This window comes from Oreochromis aureus, linkage group 11, assembly GCF_013358895.1.
Source record: "Oreochromis aureus strain Israel breed Guangdong linkage group 11, ZZ_aureus, whole genome shotgun sequence".
Classification (NCBI taxonomy): domain Eukaryota; kingdom Metazoa; phylum Chordata; class Actinopteri; order Cichliformes; family Cichlidae; genus Oreochromis; species Oreochromis aureus.
Window position 1 is genome coordinate 37,765,742 of NC_052952.1, and position 23,917 is coordinate 37,789,658.

The window sequence follows — 23,917 nt, forward strand, 5'->3', positions numbered from 1 at the left end:
ATGGCAGTTTGGGACAAACACCGTCTGTGGGGTCTCCTGTTCCTGCTGGCAGGTAGGACGTGATCTCTGACTGTGAGAATTATTTTGCTTTTCAAATTTTTGCTAGATTCAGTCACTGTGTTCAAATCTCATCTCTGTGTTTGCTCTTCTTTAGGTGCTGTGGGTCAAACTGTGATCTATCCTCTCACGTCTACCTGTGCTGTCAGAGGATCCACTGTCACCCTCCCCTGCACCTTCACACCTCGGAAGTCTTTCAGTGACGGTGGGAAAGAAGTTCCTCTAAAGATCGTCAGAGTCCGCTGGTGTCAGAACCACCAGTACTGCTACACTAACACTCCGTCTGTGTTTGACAGTAACTCAGCAAACAACGATCCTCGTTATCAATATCTGGGAGACATGAAGACAAACTGCACTTTACAGATCAGAGATGTTCAGCAGGGAGACAGCGCAACCTTTCGCTTCAGGATGGAAGCTGATCATCCTGAAGGACATTTTACTAACAGGACAGGAGTGACTGTCAGAGTTGATGGTGAGAACATAAATCTCCTGATTCTGACACAAATATTAATCGTTAATATTAATGACTGTTTATTAAAACTAATGAACACTTTGATTTCAGATGAGTCTAAAATGAGAATAATCAGCTCCAGTGATGATAAAAAGTTGAGCAGAGGTGAAACCGTCACACTGCTCTGTGCTTCAGTCTGCACTTTCCACCAACTGGAGGTCACCTGGTTCAAAGATGGCCACGCCCTCTCAGAGACTGGCTCCTCCCTCCTTCTCATCCCTCTGACTGCAGAGGATTCTGGGAACTACACCTGTGCTCTGAAGGCCAACATGGAGACTGTCTCTGAGCCGTACAGCCTGCAGGTGGAGGCAGGTTGGTGTGATCAGTTTCTCTCAGGTTTTCCTCTCCGTCAAACAGCTGCATGATGCTAAACTTTTGCTGCGCTGCTCTCTTCCCCACAACATGTGTTAACCTGCAGCTCCACGATCCAGGAGGTAAATATATTAGATCTGTGTGGCGTCTGCAGAGCAGCTCAGAAATATCTGATCTTCTTCACAGGAAACCTGAACGAACTCACAGTCGTCCGTCTGGTTCTGTTCAGCGCTCACATGCTGCTCATCGTCACTGTGGCCTCAGTAATAATCAAAAGGTAATTTCCTCCCATTCTCTGTCAGTGAATCCCCTGGAACATCAGCTGCAGTGTTCACAGACCAGCACAGTCACATGCACCTGTGTCAGGTGAGTCCAGCTCAGAATAGAATAGAATAGAATAGAATAGCCTTTATTGTCATTGTACAGGGTACAACGAAATTGGAGTGCCACTCCCTTGGTGCAAAAATACAATAATAAATATAAATGTAGAATATAAAAGGTACATTAAAACAAACAATAGTAAGTACAATATATACAGGATAGCAGCATTAATATAATGACAGTAAGAATAGCAGCATAATAATAATTGACGGTGACAGTATGGTGTAGCTAAGCAGTTTCAATTGTTTTTATGCTTATTTACTATGGTGATAGCTCTGGGAAAGAAGCTATCCCTGAATCTGTTTGTTCTGGTTTTATGTGACCTGTATCGTCGGCCTGACGGTAATAGTTCAAACAGTTGATTGCTGGGGTGAGAATGGTCCTTGATGATATTGCCAGCTCTGCTGAGGTACCGAGAGTTTGCAATGACCTCCAGGCTGGGCAGAGAGCAGTCAGTGATCTTCTGGGCTGTGTTGATGACCCTCTGCAGTGCTTTCCTGTCTGCAACTGAGCACCCTGCATACCATGTTGTTATGTCTCAGGGCTGAGAGCATGTGTAAAACAGAGAGATGGGACTCAGGAGTCACCACAGCCAGCAGCTCTGAATGAAATGGGTCCTGGAGCTGAACCTGGAATATTCACGTTGTCCTTGGACTTGGATGAGAGCTGACATTCCCACCTCTGACTGTTCTTCTTCCCGTCTGCACAGGACGTGTTGTTTGCAGCACAGGAGCAGGTCAGCAGCAGAAAGCTAAGAGACATCTGGAAGCTCAGGTGAGTCACATGATTTTATAAATGATCTGTCAAAGGTATCAGGAAGCACACGAGGTCTGTGAGTGAGTCTGACTCTAAATCTGGTTCTTCTAGTTTTAAATAAGAAAACATTTTCAAACCTGATGAAACTCTGACCCAGATATTAAGACTGTTGAAGCAGACGTTTACAGGTGTTCACAAAGGTCCCGCCCACCTGTGAAAATCACTTGATATCGCTGAAGAGATTTCTCCCTGCAGGCTGGAGCTGTGTCTCCCCCTTCTGGCAGTGAGAGTAATTACACAAACACTGTCAGTGCTGAGGATGAGAAAAAGCCACAGCAACGGTCACGGATGGCTTTCTCTGTCAGACTGTAATCCTTCCTCTGAGCACTGAGTCTCTTTTTATCTGAATCATCACAAACTTTTCTCTGCTTGCATCACTCGTCATGATTTGGAGTTTGAGCCCGTTTATCAGCACCGACCTGTCTGCTGCTGTCTTCTTCTCTTCCTCGTTATCTCATCGCTGCTGTTTGAACTCTGCTTCCTGTTGTAGCCTCCAGATGTCACTGAGGAGCCGAGGACCAACGAAGAAGAACGTGGCCGGCGAGCGTGACGGCATCGTCACCTGTAACATGTCTGCTTTATTACCCATAATGCTCACCGTGGCGGTTCAGACTCCACGGTCACACTCTGAGCCGTTTAAGGTGGCGTTTAAAATGAGTCCAACACAAGTGCAGCTGTTCATGATCCGTCTGCAATCAGCGAGTCTTAACATCAAGGCCACAAAGATCAAACATGTGTTAGTGTGTTTGGAGCCGTTTCAGCTTTCCTTTTGCTTCTTGCTTTAGTTTCCGCTGTGAGAAACACCGAGTCTATTTTTATTCAAACACGTGGACATATTCTTTCTATTTCTGTGACTGTTAAAACAATTCAGTGTTTCTTTGCACTGCTGCGACTTATTAAAGCAATGAGAGCCTGACTGTTTCAGAGTGCTTGGACAGAAAATGTCATGGTTCAGCTGTGTGGTTGGCAAGAAGTGGACCCAAATCATCCAACAGGGAACATCAGACCTGTCCACGACAGTCAGTGATACACATGCACAGCAGCACAGTGCAAGGGGAACCAGGGATTGAACCACCAACCCTGGCAGAGATAACGAGCTGCTCCACAGCTGACGTTTGATCAGGTGCAGCCCTAAAGACGATTGCGACTCTCACGCTGACCCTCTGAGTGCAAAGGTAACAACAATACGGTGAGCTAACCAGCAGGTACAGGTGCACTGCTGACATCACAGCTAAACACACTCGGATTGATTCTCTGGCTCCGAGTTTGAGTCCGGGACAAAGTCTGTCTGATAAAATTGTTTAGGTGTTCGTTCTTACAGGACGAGCGTTACAGCGAATCGAGATCATCGGTGTCTTTAACAGGAACAGGAAAACCTGAGATCACACCTCGGATATGGATCAGGTCCAAAGTGGGAAACAAAAATCAAATAAAAAGATGAAATGGGTACAAATGGTAACGGTTAAAAAGCTTTAGAGATGAAAATAATTACAATAAGATGGAATTTAAAACTGCAAACAATGAAGTAAGTCCACGTCCAATATTTCTCTCATCTTGGTTTTTATGTGTTTGTTCATCTGTGATTCTATCACTGAGCCCAGGATGGATTCCAAGATGAAGAGGAAACAGTCAACACGATGTTTTATAAGCTATTCGTGTGATTTATATATAAAATCTTAATGTTTAAAGCAGCAGCAGTGCACAAAAGAGGAATACTTCACATTGGTGATAAATTAGAGGAAGAACTAGATGGCCTTGTCAGCTCCATGAACATGAACGTGAAAGTCGTGACGTCTGACTTTAGTGAAACCGTGAAAGATGGTGTGGCTATGTTACCGTTCAGTGTGTGGATACGTGTATTGTTGTCACGTGGTATTTGTGCTGAATAAGAGAGAATCACGTGTGTTTGAACTGGATTCATGGAAACTTTCATGTACCGCGTTCTCAGCGAGTAAACGTCTCTGTGTTTGTTTCCAGGCCTCCTATAAAAATACTCTTTGCTCTGATTGGTGCACGCTGCCAAAGTTATGTCTGCTGGAAACAAAACTCCACCTCTCTGAGTGCATCACTGGAGAAAACGTCTGTTTTATTCTTGTAAAACACATTTCAAGAATGTGGGAATACTGTTTGTCCATGATTGGGACAGGGGGACAGGCTCTGTCGGGGGTAAGTACTTTGGCGCCATACCGGTTGCTGCGCGCCCGTTTGCACGGTTGGCGAACATTGATGAAGTGATGGCTGTGAGAAGGTTTGAGGAAGAGGATGAGACTCCTGAAGGAGATGAAGCAACACAGGAGTACACTGAAGTATTTACAGCTTTTACACGAGCTAAGGTAAAATGGTGTAAAAGTATTTTTTTACTGCTTAAACATTTCCTTTATAATATCAAGTATTGACAAATAGGACTTAAATAATCCTCTGAATATCAATTTTCCAACAAAGTATATTGGCAACAGTCACAGGAAGCTAAATACACGCAGAGCAGCTTCCCCATAAATGCTGTCTGTGGGTTACAGTGTATCATTATTACACGTTTACATATTATTGCATATTTCAGTGTTTAGAATGAAAATACGTTTCCCAGGGGCCTCCTGTGGACACGTTTCTGACATGAAAGAACTCACCTGCTTCCTCAGGTATCAGTGAGCTGGTCCAGTGTGGGGAGACTGACAGATGAGCCTGAGGTGTAATCTGTGAGGCAGCAGGTCCAGGGGCGGATCTAGAGGAAGTTTCTTAGGGGGGCATGGAAATCAAATGGGGGGTCAAATCAAAGCCTTTTTTAAACACATGTGTTACATATGGTTACAATGATTCACGTGCAGTAAGTCTGCACACGTTTGTATAACTGAATTATTTTCTTTAGCCACATAATGAAACACCTCAGTTACATGTGAGTTTGGATGCTATGTACTGTATAGCCTGTATAATAAATAAATATGTAGCCCAATAAAGCTACACAACATGGGGCGGTTCATTTACAAACACAAGTCTAACTCAAGTTTCACATCTTGTTAGAAAAAATCAAATTGTTGCTTAAATTTACACAAAATGTCAGAAATCTGCACGTCATGAACAAAAAGCTCATTTTTCATGATTTGTTGGGTTCACCCTCTGGGGAGCACGACATAACCGCACACTTTTCACTACTTTGTGTTTCACCCTTACTTCTTTTTTTGCCTCGTTTGTTTGGTATCATTCTCTTCAGCTCAACCTCACGTGTCTGAATTTACACGGAGTTTTTCACTGACATACTGAAGTAACACAACTGATCTGAAATCACACAAAAACATCAAATCCTAGTTGTAGTTATATTCGCTTTACTGTAAGAACCACAAACATGTTTAGTGAATAATTTTACTAAAGTTGAAATGCAAATATAAACAGTCAGATTTTAAAAACGTACGCACACAACAATAAAGTTATATACAACTATTTGTCTAAAAGTCAATGCATCCCACAGGTTTTTGTACAAACATTTAAAACTCCTGAAACTACAATAAGAGAACAATCAGGTGTCACAATAAGATGCTGCACAAATTATTTGTGTGAGTGAAAAAAAACAGTTTGTGGCCACAAGACAGAGGAGAACAGCACAGGGACAAACCTGCAGGCCTGACAGCAGGAGGAGTATCACTGCTGCTGTTTCCACCTGGAGACTGTTTACACTGCAGCCTTTGTCACACTCATTAGTGCCCTCACTGACACACAACACCAGTGTTGGGAAGGTTACTTTTAAAATGTATTCCACTACAGAATACTGAATACATGCCCCAAAATGTATTCTGTAACGTATTCCGTTACGTTACTCAATGAGAGTAACGTATTCTGAATACTTTGGAATACTTAATATATTATCATGCTGTTTACAACTACATGAATGTCCTATTGCTGTGATTTATTACTGTTACTGAAGGTACGTAGTACGAAACGTAGTAAAGGGACCTCTGGCTAATACGTCCGGTTCCCTGTCGGGCTGGTAGCGAAAACTAGCTTTACTTTGTTGTCTGGGTCAACTTTGCTTTGGAGACAGAGAGAGAGGCGTTGAAAGGCTGCTCCAACGGAACTTATTTTTCCGGAGGAAAACACGAACACAGTGTACAGTTGAGTCTTAATAGCTTACTTACAAATGGGCTCGTCAGGCACTCTTCTTGGCTGCAGTGGTTATTATTATATTTACATGCTTCCAGCTCCCGTTTTTGCTCCGTGACAGCTCGGACTTTCCTTTCTCTCCCTCCCTCGCTCACAGACACATAACGGGTATGGTAGTCCATTCTCCCTGCAGCACGGACTACACTGCCCATCAGGCTACATTCTTTAGCGCTATGCCTGTAGCATTCTGCCTTTTAGCTTAGCACAACAACAACAACAAAAAAGCGCTCTCTCACCCAGGAAACACGCAGAGAGAGAGCGCGTCACCCTGTAACCATGGCAACCGTAACGCTGCCGCCTGGAACAACATTACGTAGCTGTCAAACAAACCCAAATAATCCTGACCGCGACAATATGAAACAGGAAGTACCGCCGTGTATTCCATTTATTTCAACAAAGTAACTGTATTCTGAATACCACCTTTTTAAACGGTAACTGTAACGGAATACAGTTACTCATATTTTGTATTCTGAATACGTAACGGCGGTACATGTATTCCGTTACTCCCCAACACTGCACAACACACAACAACCACCACACAACACATTAACTACACAAGACAGTAGCTCACTCAGCGCTTTTAAATCATTTGTTCTACTAAGTGAGAAAAGTTCACATAAATTCATGTTGGCAATAAAAGAGCGGGGGCACAAGGGTCTACAGGTCAATGACACTGACGATGCTTTTACCGCTTTGTGTTTGTTTTCATGTTACTCTACAAGGTCAGTGAAATAAAAAAACGTGTTAACCCTTGGACTAAAGAACAAGTGCTCCAAGTGGGCGAGGTGCTAATGTTCAGATGGCAGGTCTACATCTAGAATCAAAACGAGCACAAACATCAACAACCAAAGTGAAGCATTAAGACAAAACAGAGCAATGTCAAACAGGATCCACACATTTGGGCCACAAAATAGATGTAAACTGACTAAAGTAAGACACAAATCAGACAAAAATAGATGCAGCATGATCACAAACAGACACATGTTGGCTACATATTGATGCAAAATGACTAAAATCACACGTGCAACCCTTTCTACATATTTGACAACAGAAGAAAAACACAAACAAAGTTGGAATGTATTTTTAATGTAGATTTTTTTATTTTATGCCGAATTAGATATTTTAAAAATCAAGCACCAAATCACAAAGTCTCCTCCCTGTTTGTACTGTAAGGTCAAAACCCTACAGTACTACAGAGAACCCCAACAATCAAATGATCCCCCTCTGAGCAAGCACTAGGCGACTGTGGGGAAGAAAAACTCCCTTTAACAGGAAGAAACTTCCAACGGAACCGGGCTCAGAAGGGACGGCCATCCGCTGCGACCGGTTGGGGGGGATGAAAATCAAAAAGGAGACAAGATGGCGTGAACTACAGTTGTTAAAATTTGGATTTGGTGCCAAAATTCTGCTTCAAGATGTTAAAAGAAGCAGCGCGGCGGGGAAAAGCCAGGAAGGTCATTTTAATCATCTCTGGCTTTAGTGAACCACCTAAAGGGTTTTCGCAGAGTTTTTCCCAATGCTGAAAAAAACCTGGAAATTTTGGACTTTTTGGGAGGACTGGGGATGACTCCGAGGAGCATTTTTAGATGCTTTATCAGAGCCTCATCAAAAGACGCATCATTTGCCATCGCAGCCTTTAACACATCGTCTGGGGAGCCAAACTCCTTGATGAGGCATTTGGCCATTTTCTTGATGAACTTTTTGTTGTCATTGGTCAGACTTGTGGCGGACTCTGTGCTGCTGATTTCAGGCTGCATCAGATCTCGCAGACGCTTGAGGACCACGTCTAGTTCTTTTGTAGTACATGAGGTCCTGACACAAAAGTGTTGAGTTTCAGGGCTTGATTTTTTGATGATTCTCATCATGAGGATATAAGCGAGGTCATTGGAAATTCTCTCAGCATCAGAAGATGACACTGATGCAGACCTCATCTCTGACATGTCAGAGGAATCCTTGGGAGAGCCTGAAACACTGGCAGAGCGTTTTTGGGGAGAAATGCTCCCAGATTTTGGTGTTTGAGGTCTCTGATCAGCTGCCAGAGAGCATTTTTCTGGGGAAATGCTCCCAGATTTTGGTGTTTGAGATCTCTGATCAGCTGCCAGGGAGCATTTTTCCGGGGAAATGCTCCCAGATTTTGGTGTTTGAGATCTCTGATCAGCTGCCAGGGAGCATTTTTCCGGGGAAATGCTCCCAGATTTTGGTGTTTGAGATCTCTGATCAGCTGCCAGGAGCATTTTCCGGGAAATGCTCCCAGATTTTGGTGTTTGAGATCTCTGATCAGCTGCCAGGAGCATTTTCCGGGAAATGCTCCCAGATTTTGGTGTTTGAGATCTCTCTCTGATCAGTGTTTGAGCTCTGATCAGCTGCCAGGGGAGAATTTTTCTGGGGAAATGCTCCCAGATTTTGGTGTTTGAGATCTCTGATCAGCTGCCAGGGAGCATTTTTCTGGGGAAATGCTCCCAGATTTTGGTGTTTGAGATCTCTGATCAGCTGCCAGGGAGCATTTTTCTGGGGAAATGCTCCCAGATTTTGGTGTTTGAGATCTCTGATCAGCTGCCAGGGAGCATTTTTCTGGGGAAATGCTCCCAGATTTTGGTGTTTGACATCTCTGATCAGCTGCCAGAGAGGATTTTTCCGGGGTAATGCTCCCAGATTTTGGTGTTACAGGTAATGGAACAGATTCTCTTCCACTGCCATCTGAATCTGTGCTTGTGTCCTTTGTTGGGGTCCTTGTTCTTTTCATAAAGTTCTGGATGTCTTCCACAGCCACAGAAACCTTGTCATCAATCATTTGATCTTGGTCTTCGTTCTCCACCCAGAGTAAAAGCTTTTGTACAAACTTTTCTACTGCGTCTTCTACAAGCACATAGAGGACTTCAGCAGAAAAGGGACGCATTAAGCCATGTGTTTGTCGTGGAGTCCTGGAGATGACGGTGTCAGACAGGGATCTACCCATCAGAGGTTCGGGGATTTGATACAGTCGATCTGTCATAAGTAGATCAAACACTTTTCCCGTCAACTCCACAGTAAAATCTCTGGTTGCCCCAGTATTTCTAAAGTTTTCCAGTGTTTTATGAATGATGAAAGGTTCTTCTTTCTTTGTTAGTTTGTCAAATAACTGATTAACCTCTGATCTAATGCCATCAAAGTCGACCGGAGCAGAACATATGTAACGAAGCAGTGTGTTTCGGGAAGGGGCTCGATGAGCCTCTGTACTCTGGGGACGAAGAGTTTCTGGGACTGACCCTGAGAGGCTGAAAACCTTACTTTCATCTGAGGGCACTGTGTCACTTTTGGGGTACTTGCAAATGTTTTTTAGACAAACAAAAAAATTCCTGTTTGCCTTTATTACTTTTCTCAGCTCTTTTTTCATTTTTTCAAATAGTTTTTTTGCAAACATGGAAAAGCGGTGTTTGCGTGCTTTGAGCCCGGAGTGAGAGGTGGATGGCAAACATCTGGAGAAGAAGTCTCTCAGCTTGTTGATAATTAATCCTGCATTAAAGGCAGGTTTGGGTAAGCGACACCTCTCACAGTGCTCTTCACTGCTTAAATCCATGTTGCCAAGTATCTCATTTACGATGTCAGCTGCAACCACTTCTACTGGGGTTGGAGCTCGGATACTTTGGCTTCCTGCAGCTGGTTTGATTTCGTCCTTTTCTGTTAGAGTTTCCTCCTCATCTTTATCTTTATCTGTCATCTCTCCATCTGAGCTCCTTGATGACAGAATCACAGAAATCTCTGTGATTACTGATTGCACCGACATCTTTGAATCCGTACTTTCTGTACCGGAATCAGAGCCGCTTGACCCGCACCGGCAGCGCGGCTTACGTGCTACATACCTTTTAAGGCACGAGGCAGCGTGGCAAACCATGCGGTGCAGCTTTTTAATATTACTACATTTGCCGCTCACATAAACGGCGGGGTCTTGTGGGAGATCGGGGCTTTCGGTAATGACTTTAACTGCTGAGCTGACCTTTTCGGAGATCTCTTCCTCAACCATCCGTGTCAGCTCGTCAGCGCTCTCATGTCGCTGTTTCGGGACGTCAAGAGCGCTGGCGATGGCGGCTGAGATCGAGTCTCCGAGGGACGGGCTTATTTTCCCCACATCTAAAGGCTCCGAATCTTCCCTCGTCTTGCGATCCTGGATAACAGGAAGGGCATTTTTCAGGATTCCGGTAGAGGCGATCTGAATGATTTCACAAATCATATCAGCGAGCGCCGCTTGGGCGTCCGAGTCGCATGCACTACTTTCTATCATGCTCAATTGACTTTCAGAGAGCCTTTCGAAGCACCTGTTGATAGGTGGCATAATCTGGTCTGGTGTGACCACGATTGAATTTTCATTTTCGCTGCGTGTTGCCATGGTTTTGTCGCAAATTTGATTTTCTGGGTTTGAGAGAACAGCGGGAGAATTTCCTTGTTTTAGGGAACACCGACTGTTGAACATTTGCAAACAGATGAGCAGTGACGTTTCTGTGTGAGAGCCCCTATTTATTGGGTTTCCCTGCCCTAGACGTAGCTGACGGATCAAAGCAAAAGCTAATTCCTTTGATCTGCCAGTGACGTCACAAAGAACGCACGCGCACATGGATAAAAGCCCCTTGCGCGCGCTAACAGCTGCGCAACAGCAGATTTGAGTTGGCCCACCATATCCCAGGATTCATTGCGAGTCGAAGGTTGAAGAAAAATGGCGGACGGTCGAAGTAAAGCGGTCCAGAGCTAAACTCTTCAAAGTAAGTACGGGGTTTTATCTCACTTCAAATATACCGCGGAACAAATGTTAGCGTAATGAAAAGTCTTAAAAAGTCACGTTTAGCGAACCTTCGGCTAAGTTACGTGACGTTAGTTTAGGTTTGTCCCGAAGCTGGGTCTGTTTGTCGGTGAGAAGCCAAACGTACTTAAACGTTTCAGGAAACACCGAGCAGACGGTTGACCAAATATCTGGCCCGCGAACTGCGGTGAGGACGCAGACTCAAGCATGCTGTGCTGCAGTTTGTCCTTAAAGAGCTCTCATCCTGTATAAAGCACTAATAATGAGACAGACAGTAGATGGAGGCGTCCTCCTCCTGTTTCTCTGCTGTTTTTGTCATGCTTATATCAAACAACCTGAGTCTGTCACCTTTGTTATAAAGACAACACTCTGCAGGATCCTGTCCTGTTTCTCCTTTCTCTGATTAAAAGACATAAAGTGTGTCTTTGTGATTATAAGAGAAAACTGTTTTCATCCTGCAAGTTAACAGATATTTGATCAACTTCTGCTGCTTTTGTTGCTAACTGCTGTGGTTGATTTCCTTCTGCAAGTGTCCAGAGTCAGAAGAGACTGAGAAGGTGAGAGGAGACGGAGGCTCTCCACCCCTGATGAGACACCAGGACAGATCCAGGACAGTGTGCGAGGAAGAGGAGGAGGAAGAGGAGCCAGCAGCAGCTGAGAGATGCAGAGGAGAACAGACAGCTCTCTGTAGTTGAGGGACTGGTAAAAACATTGAAAACACTGTCTCGATATTTGCTTCCTGTATTTGCAGAAGTATCTCCAACACAAACTGTAACAGCTGCCTACAGGGAACCACTCACTGCTGTTTGTCCTGCAGGACAGGATCTGACAGGGAAAGAAGGAAAAATAAGGGAACCACGGACAACTTTGATAATGCTTTGATTTATCCAGAATATATTTAGTTCAAATATGGTTTACAGTGGGATTGTGCTGGTTTCAGTGGGAAAAGTATGCAGCTCATTTAAATACAAAGAGCTGTGAAAAGTTGTCCATTCATAAAGTGTGTCAGTATTTTATAAAGATGTCATGTTTCTGTATCATCTCTCTCCTGTTAGAGCCTCTTACCCAAACATCAGCCTGTTTAATGCTCTCATATCTTCACCATAAGTAAATTATACTGCAGTTTTCTCATCAATAAAAGAATATTTACTGCATCAGTTTGTCTTCATTTCATCTGAAACACACAAGGATCAAATCTCTGACTTTATTTTGGGATATTGTCCTTAAATATAACTAAAGCTTTCACACAGGGCTCATAAATGTTATGAACTAGAAATAAATACCTTGAATTTTGACTGAAACGTCATATTTGAGACAACTGAGTTGCCAAAATGGTGTGTATATAGTAAAATATCAATAATGTCACTCCTGTTACGTTTGTACCATCAAACTGAAATGAGACTAGTGTCAGCAGCTACACTAGCAAACTGTTTTACTAGCTAAACTTAGCATCATTGTTACATTGTTACGCCTACTGGTGATGATCAGAGGGGAATTATAAAGTGGAATTGTAAAGCGCTTTGAGGGTCTCAAAAAGCGCTATATGAATGCAATCCATTATTTAAACCAACTGTTAACTGTATATTTCGGTACATTTAAGTATTATTATTCATATTGCCGCATTCATTGACCTTGTTTATAGGTAATTTCATTGTTTAATCACATTAAAATGTTCCTAATTTAATCTTTAAAAGCACTTGAAAAAGGCAAAATCCCATGTAAAATTAGGGCAACAAATTGTATTGTCATTACTGAAAATAACCGTATTTTCATGAGAAAGTTATTTTCTGTAATTTTATGGTATTATTTTGGCGCCCCAGCTGCCGGAATATTACTGTTTTTCTAGGATTTTTCTTTTTTTTTTTTTAACAGTGTCCAATAATTTAAAAACAACTAAATTGGTGTCACATAGTTTTATGGTCATCTGCAGTGTATGCTGGTGTTTACTTTTCATTCTAAGTAAGAAAGTGAGAATGCCCCTCATCGCATTTTTATATGTAATATAAGTGGACAATTAAATAGTCGAACATAATGCTGCAATGAATACAATGCATAATAAAAAAATATTACCGCCCTCTTCTGGTCACACTGGGTTATTACCTCTGCCACTCATTAGGATCGGTTTTCAAAACAGAAACAGACAAACGTCGACTTTCAGGCAAAGTTTACTTTCATTTACACAAAAACGCAGAGCACGGATTAGTTTTTAAAATATGAACTTTATTAACAAAAATCAGCCCTCAGACTTTTCTCGTAGTCAAAGCCTTTGTTTAAAAAAACCGTCTTGATTAAACCCACATCAGTAAAACTTCCCAGCGTCCAGGAAATGATTCGCTCCCGTTTGTGACATAAATAAAATTTCACACCAGAACCCGTCAGGTTATCAAAATAAATTAAAGATGGAAACATTATTCCCCCGCTGATTGATCTGTGATTGGTGCTGTACCGTCACACCGCAGACGCTCCCACCGAGGACGCGAAACACAACGTCGACCTCGTGTAGAGAAGCGAGCCCACTGGTGGTCACCGCTGTCTAAACTAAAACAGAACAGGAAGAGGTCACGGAGACGCCCTGGATTTCATCCTAAATGATGGGGCAGGAAGAAGTCGCTCGGACCACGGCGTAGAGGGAGGGGCTCTAGCCAAACGACCGCGGCCGGTTGACGCAGGTCCAGACTGCTAACCCCGCCCCCTGTGGCCAGGCGCCTCCTCCAGTGCCAGACCGGAGTCTCGTCCCCATCTGAGGATCTCAGAAAAAAAAAGTCTTTGTGGTTCAAACAAGTCAGTGCCATCAGGACAGAAATCCTCCATCACCTCCACCCTCCTCTTTATCCTCTACACACCAGAGTCCGTCAGCCTGGACAGCGAGGGGGGCGGGGTCATACCTCGTGGAAGAAGTCAGAGGGAGGGCTCTTCTCCACCCCCCTCCACCTCTCCACCTTCTTGATGACCTCGGACACGGCGCAGACGGAGGAGGTGAGGGACACGAGGAAGACGAGGTCTGCAGGAAGACAAAGAGCAGGAAACAGTCACACAGCTGTGCGCACATCTGTGTGCCGGTGTGTGTGTGTGTGTGTGTTCCGTGTTCAACCGAGAGAAAGTGTCCCTTCACCCAGTTTTTTTCCACTGTTTGGTCATTTTGATGAAATGTTGTGTAAATGATGCAAAGTCCTCGAAAACTAGAAAAAAAAAATATTCCAGGAATGACATTTTGTGATTTCTTTCGAAAAAATAAAATAAAACCAGGAAGACAAAATAAGACCTGAGCTCCCGCAGGAGGACTTACCGAAGACGCTGAGACTCTCCGTCTGGAAGACGCTCTGCAGAGGAGGGAAGTAGATGACGAGCAGCTGCCCCATGATGGAGGCCAGGACGGCGAAACAGAACGCGCGGTTGCTGCACAGCCCCATCTCGTGGACCATCCGGGTCTGAGGAGCAGAGACGGGCACAGCTGGGGTCACATGGTCTTTAATCCGACGCCGAGGTCATGTCAGGGTAAACGTGCGCGCTCACCTGCGATCTGGAGCTCAGAGCGTTGAACATGTCGAAGAAGACGAAGCAGGTGAAGGTCATGGTGGTGTCTCGAGGAGTGATCACGTTGTCCTGCAACTGCAAATAAAATACGGAGAGCGAGTCAGCTGGAGACGTCACAGCAGCAGACAACGACCGCGACGCTGATCACTGAGCGCGCTCCGAGGTCGGCGCCCGGTGACATCAGCAGCAGGAAAACCTGAGGTCAGAAACGGCCACCCACCTCTCTCCAGAAGACGAAGAGCGTCCCGCAGACGATGATGAACGCCGACACGAGCACTTTGACGATCAGGCTGCGGGTGATGATGCTGTCTCCCACGTTGCGAGGAGGCTTCCTGATGACGTCGCGGTCCACAGGCTCCACCCCCAAACTGACAAGAGAACACACACAAACAGGATTTACCCCGCCCCCGTTCAAAAGGAGAGGTCGGCACAGACATGTGAAAATTATAATACGTCGAATCAAATCAAACATCTGGAATATTCACACTCTGGTTAACGAGCAGGTGTAAGTGCAGGTGTGCACACAGCAGGGGGCGCTGCAGACTTCAACCACCACAAACTTAACACGTCGTTAGCTTTCCTGTCAGAGCTCGACCAGCTGCCTGAAGTATCACAGATGAATATTAGTCTCTTCTAAAATATCCGTGTCGGCTGAGGTCAAAGGTCAAAGTCGAAGCAGTGAAACGTTCAGTCGCTCGCTCACCTCTGAGCCGGCGGTCCGTCCATGATGATGTTGATCCACAGGATCTGCATGGCGTTCAGCGGGTTGGGGAAGTTCATCAGCGTCGCCAAGGAGATGAGGGTGAGCGCTGCAATGCTCCTGGTGACCAGCAGGGGGAGACGGAGAGCTCAAAAACTGAATCCAGAGACAGGAAGTATGACTGTCGGCGGTTTGTACTCACGTGCTCAGCTGGAAGCGAACAAAGTTTTTGATGTTGTTGTAAATTCCTTTTCCCTCCTCGATGGCCGACCTGCAGACAGGAAACAGACGCCGACCTTTGAACCACAAACGCTGCAATCGCACGCTAATTACAGGAACAAACTGTTTCAGTAAATAAATCTTTGAGCCTTTTGGATGAAACTCAGAAACATCAGGACTTTGATGTGTTCACAGATTTGATCGTGACATCAGACTCGGACCCTCGCCGACGCTGCTTGCCTCCTGTGAACTGCTTCCTGCGTGAGGGATGAATCGTAACTAATCAGAGCAACGAGTTCTGTGAATACAGGTCGTCCTGATGGAAATGAGTTACTATGGTTACAGTCAGTGTTATGCGTGTTACTCCACACAAAGACAGCGAGTCTGGGCTCGTTGCCGCGGCGTCTGACTCACATGATGGTCTGGAAGTCATCGTCCACCAGGATCATGTCGGCTGCCTCCTTGCAGACGTCGGTGCCCGTCTGGCCCATCGCCACGCCGATGTCAGCAGCCTTCAGAGCCACGGCATCGTTCACCCCGTCGCCCGTCATGGCCACCACGGCGCCATTGTTCTGCAGGGACTGAAGAGAGGGGCGGGGCTTTATCATCACTTTGTTCTAGAAAGCCGTCGTCCCGTTCGTGCCTCAAATAGATCATGTTTAACTTTTCCCGCCTCATGAACTCGACTTCCTGTCTGCTCACCTTGACGATCTTCAGCTTGTGTCGCGGGCTGGCGCGATAAAACACGGAAATCTGTTGACAGAGGACGGATCCAGGAACGCCGTCAGTGACAGCAACACAGCTCTGAAACATGACTTGCTGTGAGTGTGTGTGTGTGTGTGCGTGTGTGTGTGTGCGTGTGTGTGTGTGCGTGCGCGCGCTCACTCTGGAGACGATCTGCGACAGCTGCTGCAGGTCCAGCTGATCCACCTCCTCCCCAGAGAAACACTGCCCTCCTTTAGAGAAGAGGCCGATGCGACTGGCTGCAGACACACAAACATCCACTGACTACTGTACGTTCATGTAACACCACTGTGAACCACAAGGTAGCGCAGTGACTCCAACTTGACCCAAACCAGTATTATTCAAACTTGAGTGGGTTCAGCCAGAGTTCATGTCCCACCAGCACATGTTCGAGCTGCTGGTGAAACGCTGCCACCTTGTGGTGAATGTTTTCCCCATGACGAGCCACTGACTGACTGACTGCTGATTAACAGCTCAGAGTTTGTTCCCTCTCTTTATTTAATGAGTGAATGATGATCCTGCTCTTCTTCTGGCTGTTTCACAATAAAAGCTAATAAACAGTGGCTTTTAATCTGGAATTCAGAGAGTGGAGTTTAATCATCATGGCTGATCAATGTAACTAAACAATGTTTGTGTTTGTTTCTTTTCATTTTTCTCTTCTGTTGTTCAGATGGAGGAGCTGAGGACAGCAGGAGGAAAAATGTGACGTTAGATGTGAAAAATCCTCCTGATGGAGGCGTTTTTGATCAGGAAGCTCGAGGAGAGGGAACCTAAACCAGAGGTCAAAGCCCCGATCAGCTGTGATGTAAAACAGGAAACACTATTTTCACATCCCACCGCAGAAAAACACTGAGGACTTGTTCTGTTGTTTAACTTTATAAATTTGCGTAAGCACGTGTGAATCAGCTGACCTATAGCCACGGCCGTCTCCTGGGAGTCTCCGGTGATCATCTTGATGGCAACTCCGGAGCTGATGAGTGTGCCCACTGCCTCTTTGACCCCTGACCTTGGAGGGTCGATGATGCCCACCAGACCCAGGAAGGTCAGCTTCCCCATCTCAGAGCCCGACGCGAACGCCAGCACTGAAACACACACACACACACACACACACACACACACACACACACACACACACACACACACACACACACACACACACACACACACACAGTGAGTGAGTGTGTTTTCAGGGCATCCCCAGCTCTGCCTGCAGGTGTCGCTCTCACCTCTGAGCCCGCCTGAGCCCATGTAGCTGATCTGCTGCTGGTACAGCTCCACCTGCTGGTGATTCAGGGGGAGCGTGCTGCCTCTGCTGTTGTAGGAGCTGCAGAAGCGAATCACCTGCTCGTACGCGCCCTTCATGAAGTAAACTCCAGCTTTATCCTGGAGACGGCAGCAGGAAGAACAAGGACACATGTCAGAGCTGCTGATGCAGAACACAATATTAAACTTTGACTTTTATGATTTCAGCTTTAATGCGTTTGATGACAAACTGCTGCTTTTCAGTTTCTCCCTTTGTGACAAATCCACAGGAAACACTTGTGAGAGAAAACTGAGGAATGTTTGAGTCGTTGTCCATGAACGCTCACATCTGAGTCACAGTAACTCAGCCACTGCAATCCAGAAACAGTCCAGAGTGTAGCTAAACCCATTTTCAGTTAGTATGTTTAATTGTTTTATTCTAAAATATATCGTTTTTTAAGACCATTGTTGGTTTTAATCTAGTTTAAACCAAACCACTCTGCTGGATTTAGCTAGTAGCTAGCGAGCTGATTGGAGACCAAAACAGCCAATCAGAATTTTTGCATCCAAGTCTGTGATTGGTTGGTTTTGTGGCACATTTATAACGTTGTACAGAGAGTTGAGAGTGCAGGCAGCAGAGATGTAGAGAGCAGGTCTGCAGACGTCTGAGCACACAGAGCAGAGAGCAGCTATTGTGTGTGGATATTAGCAAACACTGTAACACATTTCTTTCATGAGTTTTCTTCACTTAAAGTAATTTTCTTCTCAAAATGCAACATTTGTACTTGCAATTGTTTTTTTTTTTCATGCGCTCAGAATAGAGGCCCAAAAATAACGCCATGACAAACATGTAATGATCTGCTGAGACATCACATGTATGAACAACGACTCCGGCCGCGTTTCTGCTGCCGCGCCGTGAAATCATTTGTCCCCTAATGACATCAGAGCATCGAAGCGAGGATGAAGGGTTAATGTGAGCAGCTCTTCATCACAGACCTGCTGCGTGCGGTGAACGCAGCGCACAGCCATCCACTTCTTCTCCGAGGTGAACGGATGCTCCTCCACCCGCACGTACTCGTGCTGCAGACCCTCCAGCCCCACCTGCAGGACACAGAGAGGAGCACAGCTCATCACACAAACACCTCATCGCTCATATTCATGTTTTTATCAATTCATCTGGTTTTATCAACATTTTTATTTCTCCCCTTTTCTGCGTCAGTCACCTGTGAAGCTCTCACCAAACCTTCACCTCCATCTTTATCCAGACGCCAGCGTCAAACCAGACAGCTCTTAGTCGCTCCAAGTTTGTGCGTCTGAGTGTGTGTTTGTGAGTATTGTTGTATGTTCAGCTTCAAACTGGATCCCTGTTGTTCGCTCATGTTCAGCTGCTGTGTCCCATTAATGCTCATGTTTTATATATGGAGAGTTGGAGGCGATAAACGAGTTTAACGAGGGCAAACAGCATGGGGGGGGGGCTAAAACAGCTGGATCGTTTCAAACTGTGATTCATGCAAAGCTGCTTCCTACTGTCAGAATAAAAAATGAGCCCAACTGATCTGATTTCAAGACTTTGACGACGACTCGGAGCGCAGCGCTCTGGGGTTTTACCTTCATGGCGAGGGCGATGAGTGCTCCCTCTGTGGGCCGTCCCAGCAGGTTGTGATTCCTGATGATGGAGTCGTTGCACACACAGCCGACCTGTCAGCACACACACGCTCAGTAAACCCGGGTTCAGAGTTCAGTGTACCGGCATGATCTGAGCTGAGACACAAACCGTCAGCGACCTCACCTCCACGATTTTGCTGATGGACTGACACGAGAAGCCGTGGATCACCTCTCCGTCCAGCAGAACTTCCCCCTGTCCGTTATAGCCGACGCCGGTGACCTGCAAGACAACAGCGAGGGTAAGATAACAAAGACGCTCTCTTGTGACCTCGAGACACTGGAGGCAGGACCAGAAGGTCGGCGTCCGCTTTCCTCTCGTGGACTTTACTATGAACGAGCTGGAGCCGACGTGTTGATGTCGCTGCCCGGGCGGTTCATCCAGCGAGGCCCGAACGAGTGTTTTCACAGGTGGAAGTTAAAACAAAGAGCAGGACTTCAATGTTTGCTTCAATCACAGACACACACAGCCGTGACCTTCGCCCGCATAAAGTATCACTTAAACACAGGTTTGCCTCAGCATTAGAACCACTGACAGGTGAGGCCAGTGACCCTGCAGGCCTTCAGCATCTTTCCGCAACCTCTGACCTCCCTGCAGTGAGCAGAACAGACCCTGACCCAGTTCTCCCAGCATGCCAGCTGGGATTTCCTCATGGATTAACTGGGTCAGTGAGCCCTCTGCAGACTCTGCATCACAGCAGCGATCAGGCTTCAGAAGAAGCCGCTGCAAACTGATGAGGAGGAAGAGGGCTCAGCTTTCAAAATAAGAGCATCAGCCTTACAAGTTACAGCGATCGCTTTGTTCATGTGATCTGAAACTTGGCTTGTTGGGTTGAGACTCACGTGATCTCCTCTCCTCCTTTTTGACCTTTTAGAAGGTGAAAATCAGCCGTTTGGGTCAAACTGGAACATTTCCACTGATGCTGTTTCATGTTCACCATCTCTGATATTAAAATAACAGACATCTATGAAAAATAGATGGTGTAGATTTAGGAGGCCAGCAGCTTCAGTACAACTCATCAACTGTCTGAGAAGCTGCAGACGCCTCCATCAGGTCGGCTGAGAGACTGTGGGGTAGTCTGACAACTCTGGTTGAACACCAGGGCCCCAAGACTTTACAAACACCTACAGTCTCATTTAATCTGCAGTCTCACCGATACTCCAGGTTCCTGCAGCGCCACCCACAGGACGCCCTGGGGACGTGTTTCAAAGCTTCCTCAAAGTCCACTGACCAGTCGGGGAACCTTTAAATATCCCGGACAGGATTGATCGACTCCACTGAGCCCATAAACTCCGGGCAAGCAGACGGAAACTGGAGCCTGAACTTGAAACCTCTGCAGAACATGAGCTTCATGAGACATAAAAACCTGATCACATGATCAACCACCCGCCAACCACCAATATGAACCCCAGCTGTGTTTGGTAGCCTGATCATTGAAAAGCTGACCCTGTGATCACGCTGAAAGTTGAGAAAGCCTGTGGAGGTTTTAAAGCGTGACAGGAAACGGCGTGGGAGTCTGACCTCAGCATGTTGTCCGTCTGACGTGAACACCTGAGTGACCGTCATCTCGTTCTTGGTCAGCGTTCCCGTTTTGTCCGAGCAGATCACATTACAGCAGCCTGATGGGGAAAACAGCACAAACGTCACCGACGTGCAGCGGCTCACAGAGAAGGTCGGACTACTCCCTGCACGACTGTTTCCGTCACATGACGACATACCCAGAGTTTCCACGATGGGAAGCTTCTTGACGATCGCTCTTTTCTTCACCATCCGCATCACGCCGAGCGCCAGCGTCACCGTCACCACGATGGGTAAGCCCTCTGGGATGGCAGCCACGGCCAGACTGAAGGAGGAGAGGAGGAGATAGTCAGACTGATTCACATCCTCACTGAAAAAAAACACGCAGACAAACCCAGAAAACATTTGTGTTTACATTTGCTTCCAGGAGCTCCCTCTAACAGATCCCACAGGTGTAAACAGGAATCACCTGTAACACGCTCTGCTCCCGTCCTACAGCTCTAACTTTCCTCTCTCGCTTATAAAGGCTGGATCGACTCTCCTCATGCTAACGCCGCCTCACTAGCAGCAGAACATGGGATCTCATTTATATGGAGGCTGCTCCACCTGTCGCACTGAGCTCGCTCCTTCAGGTGTGCACCAAATCACACAGCAGACTGTTTTACACTGAAGGCAGAGACTCTCGTGTCCTTGTCTGTGGGTGGAGTTTACTCCTTATTCTCTCCTGGTCGCCCAGCAAACATGAAACCAGCGTCACAAACCTGCTGCTATCACATCGCCGCGCTCCGCTATAATCTGATAAACGCAGGAAGAGGAAGCAGCTGCCTCGGTTCAACCAATAACCAAACAGAAGCATCACTCAGGGTCACCTGACACCGATGGTGAACATGTCCAGGATCCTCTTGCCCTGCAGCCAGCCCACCAGCATGATGACACCTGAAACACATCAGAGACAGACTGAGTGCGGCGTGCAGACACCATGGCGACGGGACAGACGCGCAGGGTCTGTGATGGAAGAGCCTTCGGGAGCAGGACGCAGCAGCGGGGCAGCTCACTGCAGACACAGCCCCTTACCCTATCACACGGTCTCCTCGTAATCACATGATCATCATAAACTCACCGATGATGCAGAAGGAATAAAGCGACAGCTGCTTCCCCAGCAGGTCCATGCTCTTCTGCAGAGGAGTTTTAGGAGCCTGACAAAGCAAACAGGAAACAGATGTTTTCATGAGCACTGCACTCTGGCTGGAACTCTGTGACATTTATATTGAATTATATTCAGATTTCATGTGGGAGACCTCACCTCCTCTGCTTGCATCATCTTAAACACCTCCCCGAACTCAGAGTTCTCTCCGGTTCCAATGACAATGCCCTGAAGAACATCAGAACAGCTTTGAGCAGGTAAAACGCCGCCAACGGGCGTCTAAGCATCGTTTAAACATCAGCTCCAAAAGCTTCAATACCAACAGCTGCAGTTCCTCTGGTGTCCAGCTGAGGCAGCAGTGAGTCAGGTTTACAGCCTGATACAGACCGGTCTGCATCCTCCATCATAACACCTGTCCTGTCCTCTTTAAACTGTATTCATGCTTATGTTTGCATTTTTAGGGGCGTGGCCCATTCATGTGACAAATAACATGGCTGCTGTGAGGTCACAGAAGTCTGAGCTGTGAGAAATTCGAGGGTTTTGATTAGATGTTAGTGATTAGCAGGAATCTATATCAGAATAACTCAGCTCTCCACATGTGGGCGCGTCTGCCAGCAGCCACTAAGATGATGTTTACAGAGTTTCCTACAACCACGGCGGCGTCCTAAATGCCGTCTGTTATCACTGAACCATCAATATAAAGATGGAGGACACGTCATCACTTCCTCACACCGTCTGCAGCCAGAATCTCAGTGCACCTTCATTTCCTGTAACTTCACAGTCTGTGGAGCAGAAGAAGAAGAAGAAGAAGAAGAAGAAGAGCGAGCTGCTACCTTTGCTTTGCCGCAGCGCACCAGCGTCCCCATGAAGGCGATGTTGCTGCGGGAGGCGATGTCTCCGTTGGTGGATGCCGGCTGGTGGGCGGTGGACTTGGCGCAGGGCGTGGTCTCCCCTGTCAGACTGGACTCATCCACCGACAGGTCGGTCGCCTGCGAGGGCGGAGGACACAGATTTAACTCCAACCAGGAGAGATACTCTGACCTTTAGCCTCTACCCTGCTCACTAAAGCCACCATTAACCCCACCCCCACCCTCACCCCACCTCAGAGCAGGCGGGCATCTTTACAAGACTGCAGCTGCTCCTAATGAAGGTTCACACACGATTCCCAGCGCGATGGGCCGTTCACTCCTGAGCCAATCCCAGTGAAAATAAAGGCCTCAAAGTACCGACTATACCTGCCTACACCCGCCTCAGGGATACCTGTGGGTAAAATACGACTTGGGGGAAATAAAAAGTGTCCTGTGAGTATGTAATTAACTCGCTGATGCTTGTTTAACTGATGAGGACCGCTGTCACTGTAATTTGTTGCACGTGTTGAAGATGGACGCAGGACGAGTACCACGGTGACCACCTCTGTTTGTTCTGATGTCTGCCCCACCTGCAGTGAAGCAGGGAGCTGCTCGATAATCAGAAACTCACTGTGGACTTCCTGTTGGACAGGGGGCGCTCTCGAGCTCACGCAGAGTGGATGAAAAACCCAAAGTTTGTGTGAAAGTTTTCTTCTGTTTGCAGAAGCAGCAGCAGGCTGGAGGTGGAAGCTGCTGCTTGCTTCATGCCCAAAACCAAAATGGAGGCTCGTGGTAACGCTCACCTGTGAAACCTGGTTCTGCGGTCTGAAGGTCTCCAGTCAAAAACAGGCAGAAAACGTCCAGAAAGAAAAATCTTCACACACAAAATGTACATTTTGATCTGTGCTGGGACTCGAGCGCGCCCCCTGCAGGCCTCACACTGCAGGCCTGATCAGAGGACGACCTGCTCCCGTGTTTGCAGGAATCTGATCTCCTCTGATCTTTCAACCTGAAAGAATTTAGTTTCTTTCTTGGAAACGAGAATTGCTCAGCTTCCAGCACACACAGCTGTGGTCTCTCTTGTCCCAGAATCCCTCGCTCCCTCACCCCAGGCTGACAGAAACCTGTTGGTGTGTTTTTACCTCGAAGAGACGGAGGTCAGCCGGGACCTTCTCCCCCACCGACAGGCAGACGGTGTCTCCGGGAACGAGCTCTCTGGCCAGCAGGTGCTCCAGGTTCCCCTCCCTGACACTGAGGAGGAAGACAGCGGGAGGGGGGGGTTACAGTCATTTGATGCTCCTCCCCTCC

The 23,917-nt window shown here is 46.5% G+C and overlaps 3 protein-coding genes and 2 long non-coding RNA genes across 8 annotated transcripts in view; 2 read left to right on the forward strand and 3 right to left on the reverse strand.

Annotated features, from left to right (window-relative positions):
* On the forward strand, window positions 1-1,931 carry LOC116332183 (sialic acid-binding Ig-like lectin 10). The gene is made up of 4 exons (XM_039619905.1): window positions 1-52; window positions 155-529; window positions 620-880; window positions 1,804-1,931. The coding sequence occupies exons 1-4, from the start codon at window positions 1-3 to the stop codon at window positions 1,929-1,931; spliced, it is 816 nt and encodes a 271-aa protein (XP_039475839.1).
* Window positions 1,932-3,932: 2,001 nt separating this feature from the next.
* LOC120442503 lies at window positions 3,933-5,278 on the reverse strand. Its single transcript, XR_005614735.1, has 3 exons — window positions 5,243-5,278; window positions 4,702-4,809; window positions 3,933-4,348 (listed from the first exon to the last, which is right to left on the reverse strand). It is a non-coding gene; the product is annotated as an uncharacterized LOC120442503 (long non-coding RNA).
* A 2,060-nt stretch (window positions 5,279-7,338) lies between these two features.
* LOC120442527 lies at window positions 7,339-10,843 on the reverse strand. Its single transcript, XM_039619127.1, has 2 exons — window positions 8,605-10,843; window positions 7,339-8,398 (listed from the first exon to the last, which is right to left on the reverse strand). Exons 1-2 carry the CDS (start codon window positions 10,812-10,814, stop codon window positions 7,687-7,689), a joined length of 2,922 nt encoding a protein of 973 aa, XP_039475061.1. The 5' UTR covers window positions 10,815-10,843; the 3' UTR covers window positions 7,339-7,686.
* LOC120442528 lies at window positions 10,821-12,151 on the forward strand. Its single transcript, XR_005614754.1, has 2 exons — window positions 10,821-10,959; window positions 11,528-12,151. It is a non-coding gene; the product is annotated as an uncharacterized LOC120442528 (long non-coding RNA).
* A 1,045-nt stretch (window positions 12,152-13,196) lies between these two features.
* atp2c1 (ATPase secretory pathway Ca2+ transporting 1) overlaps window positions 13,197-23,917 on the reverse strand; it is a 32,239-nt gene continuing 21,518 nt past the window's right edge. For 3 of the 4 annotated variants that reach the window (XM_031755038.2, XM_039619625.1, XM_039619626.1), the window contains exons 7-28: window positions 23,752-23,860; window positions 22,595-22,750; window positions 21,921-21,989; window positions 21,738-21,813; window positions 21,487-21,553; window positions 20,818-20,942; window positions 20,621-20,718; window positions 19,226-19,321; window positions 19,045-19,134; window positions 18,433-18,537; window positions 17,421-17,577; window positions 17,106-17,276; window positions 16,336-16,433; window positions 16,153-16,203; window positions 15,865-16,031; window positions 15,434-15,502; window positions 15,235-15,351; window positions 14,752-14,899; window positions 14,511-14,606; window positions 14,284-14,425; window positions 13,883-13,998; window positions 13,197-13,737 (exon numbers count right to left, since the gene is read on the reverse strand). In XM_031755038.2, the coding sequence (XP_031610898.1) occupies window positions 13,636-13,737; window positions 13,883-13,998; window positions 14,284-14,425; window positions 14,511-14,606; window positions 14,752-14,899; window positions 15,235-15,351; window positions 15,434-15,502; window positions 15,865-16,031; window positions 16,153-16,203; window positions 16,336-16,433; window positions 17,106-17,276; window positions 17,421-17,577; window positions 18,433-18,537; window positions 19,045-19,134; window positions 19,226-19,321; window positions 20,621-20,718; window positions 20,818-20,942; window positions 21,487-21,553; window positions 21,738-21,813; window positions 21,921-21,989; window positions 22,595-22,750; window positions 23,752-23,860 (2,425 nt within the window). In that variant the 3' untranslated portion in view covers window positions 13,197-13,635. Of the gene's footprint in view, window positions 13,738-13,840; window positions 13,999-14,283; window positions 14,426-14,510; window positions 14,607-14,751; window positions 14,900-15,234; window positions 15,352-15,433; window positions 15,503-15,864; window positions 16,032-16,152; window positions 16,204-16,335; window positions 16,434-17,105; window positions 17,277-17,420; window positions 17,578-18,432; window positions 18,538-19,044; window positions 19,135-19,225; window positions 19,322-20,620; window positions 20,719-20,817; window positions 20,943-21,486; window positions 21,554-21,737; window positions 21,814-21,920; window positions 21,990-22,594; window positions 22,751-23,751; window positions 23,861-23,917 lie in introns of all 4 variants that reach the window. The other variant, XM_039619627.1, reaches the window with a different exon arrangement.

Excerpts from the sequence above, each read along its gene's own strand:
- LOC116332183 (XM_039619905.1), top strand. The coding sequence starts at position 1 with ATGGCAGTTTGGGACAAACACCGTCTGTGGGGTCTCCTGTTCCTGCTG. Across the intron at positions 53-154 it reads TCTCCTGTTCCTGCTGGCAG|GTGCTGTGGGTCAAACTGTG; the intron begins GTAGGACGTGAT and ends GCTCTTCTTTAG. Across the intron at positions 881-1,803 it reads CAGCCTGCAGGTGGAGGCAG|GGCTGAGAGCATGTGTAAAA; the intron begins GTTGGTGTGATC and ends GTTATGTCTCAG.
- LOC120442527 (XM_039619127.1), bottom strand. The coding sequence starts at position 10,814 with ATGTGCGCGTGCGTTCTTTGTGACGTCACTGGCAGATCAAAGGAATTA. Across the intron at positions 8,399-8,604 it reads GGGAGCATTTCCCCAGAAAA|ATGCTCCCTGGCAGCTGATC; the intron begins ATTCTCCCCTGG and ends TTCCCCGGAAAA.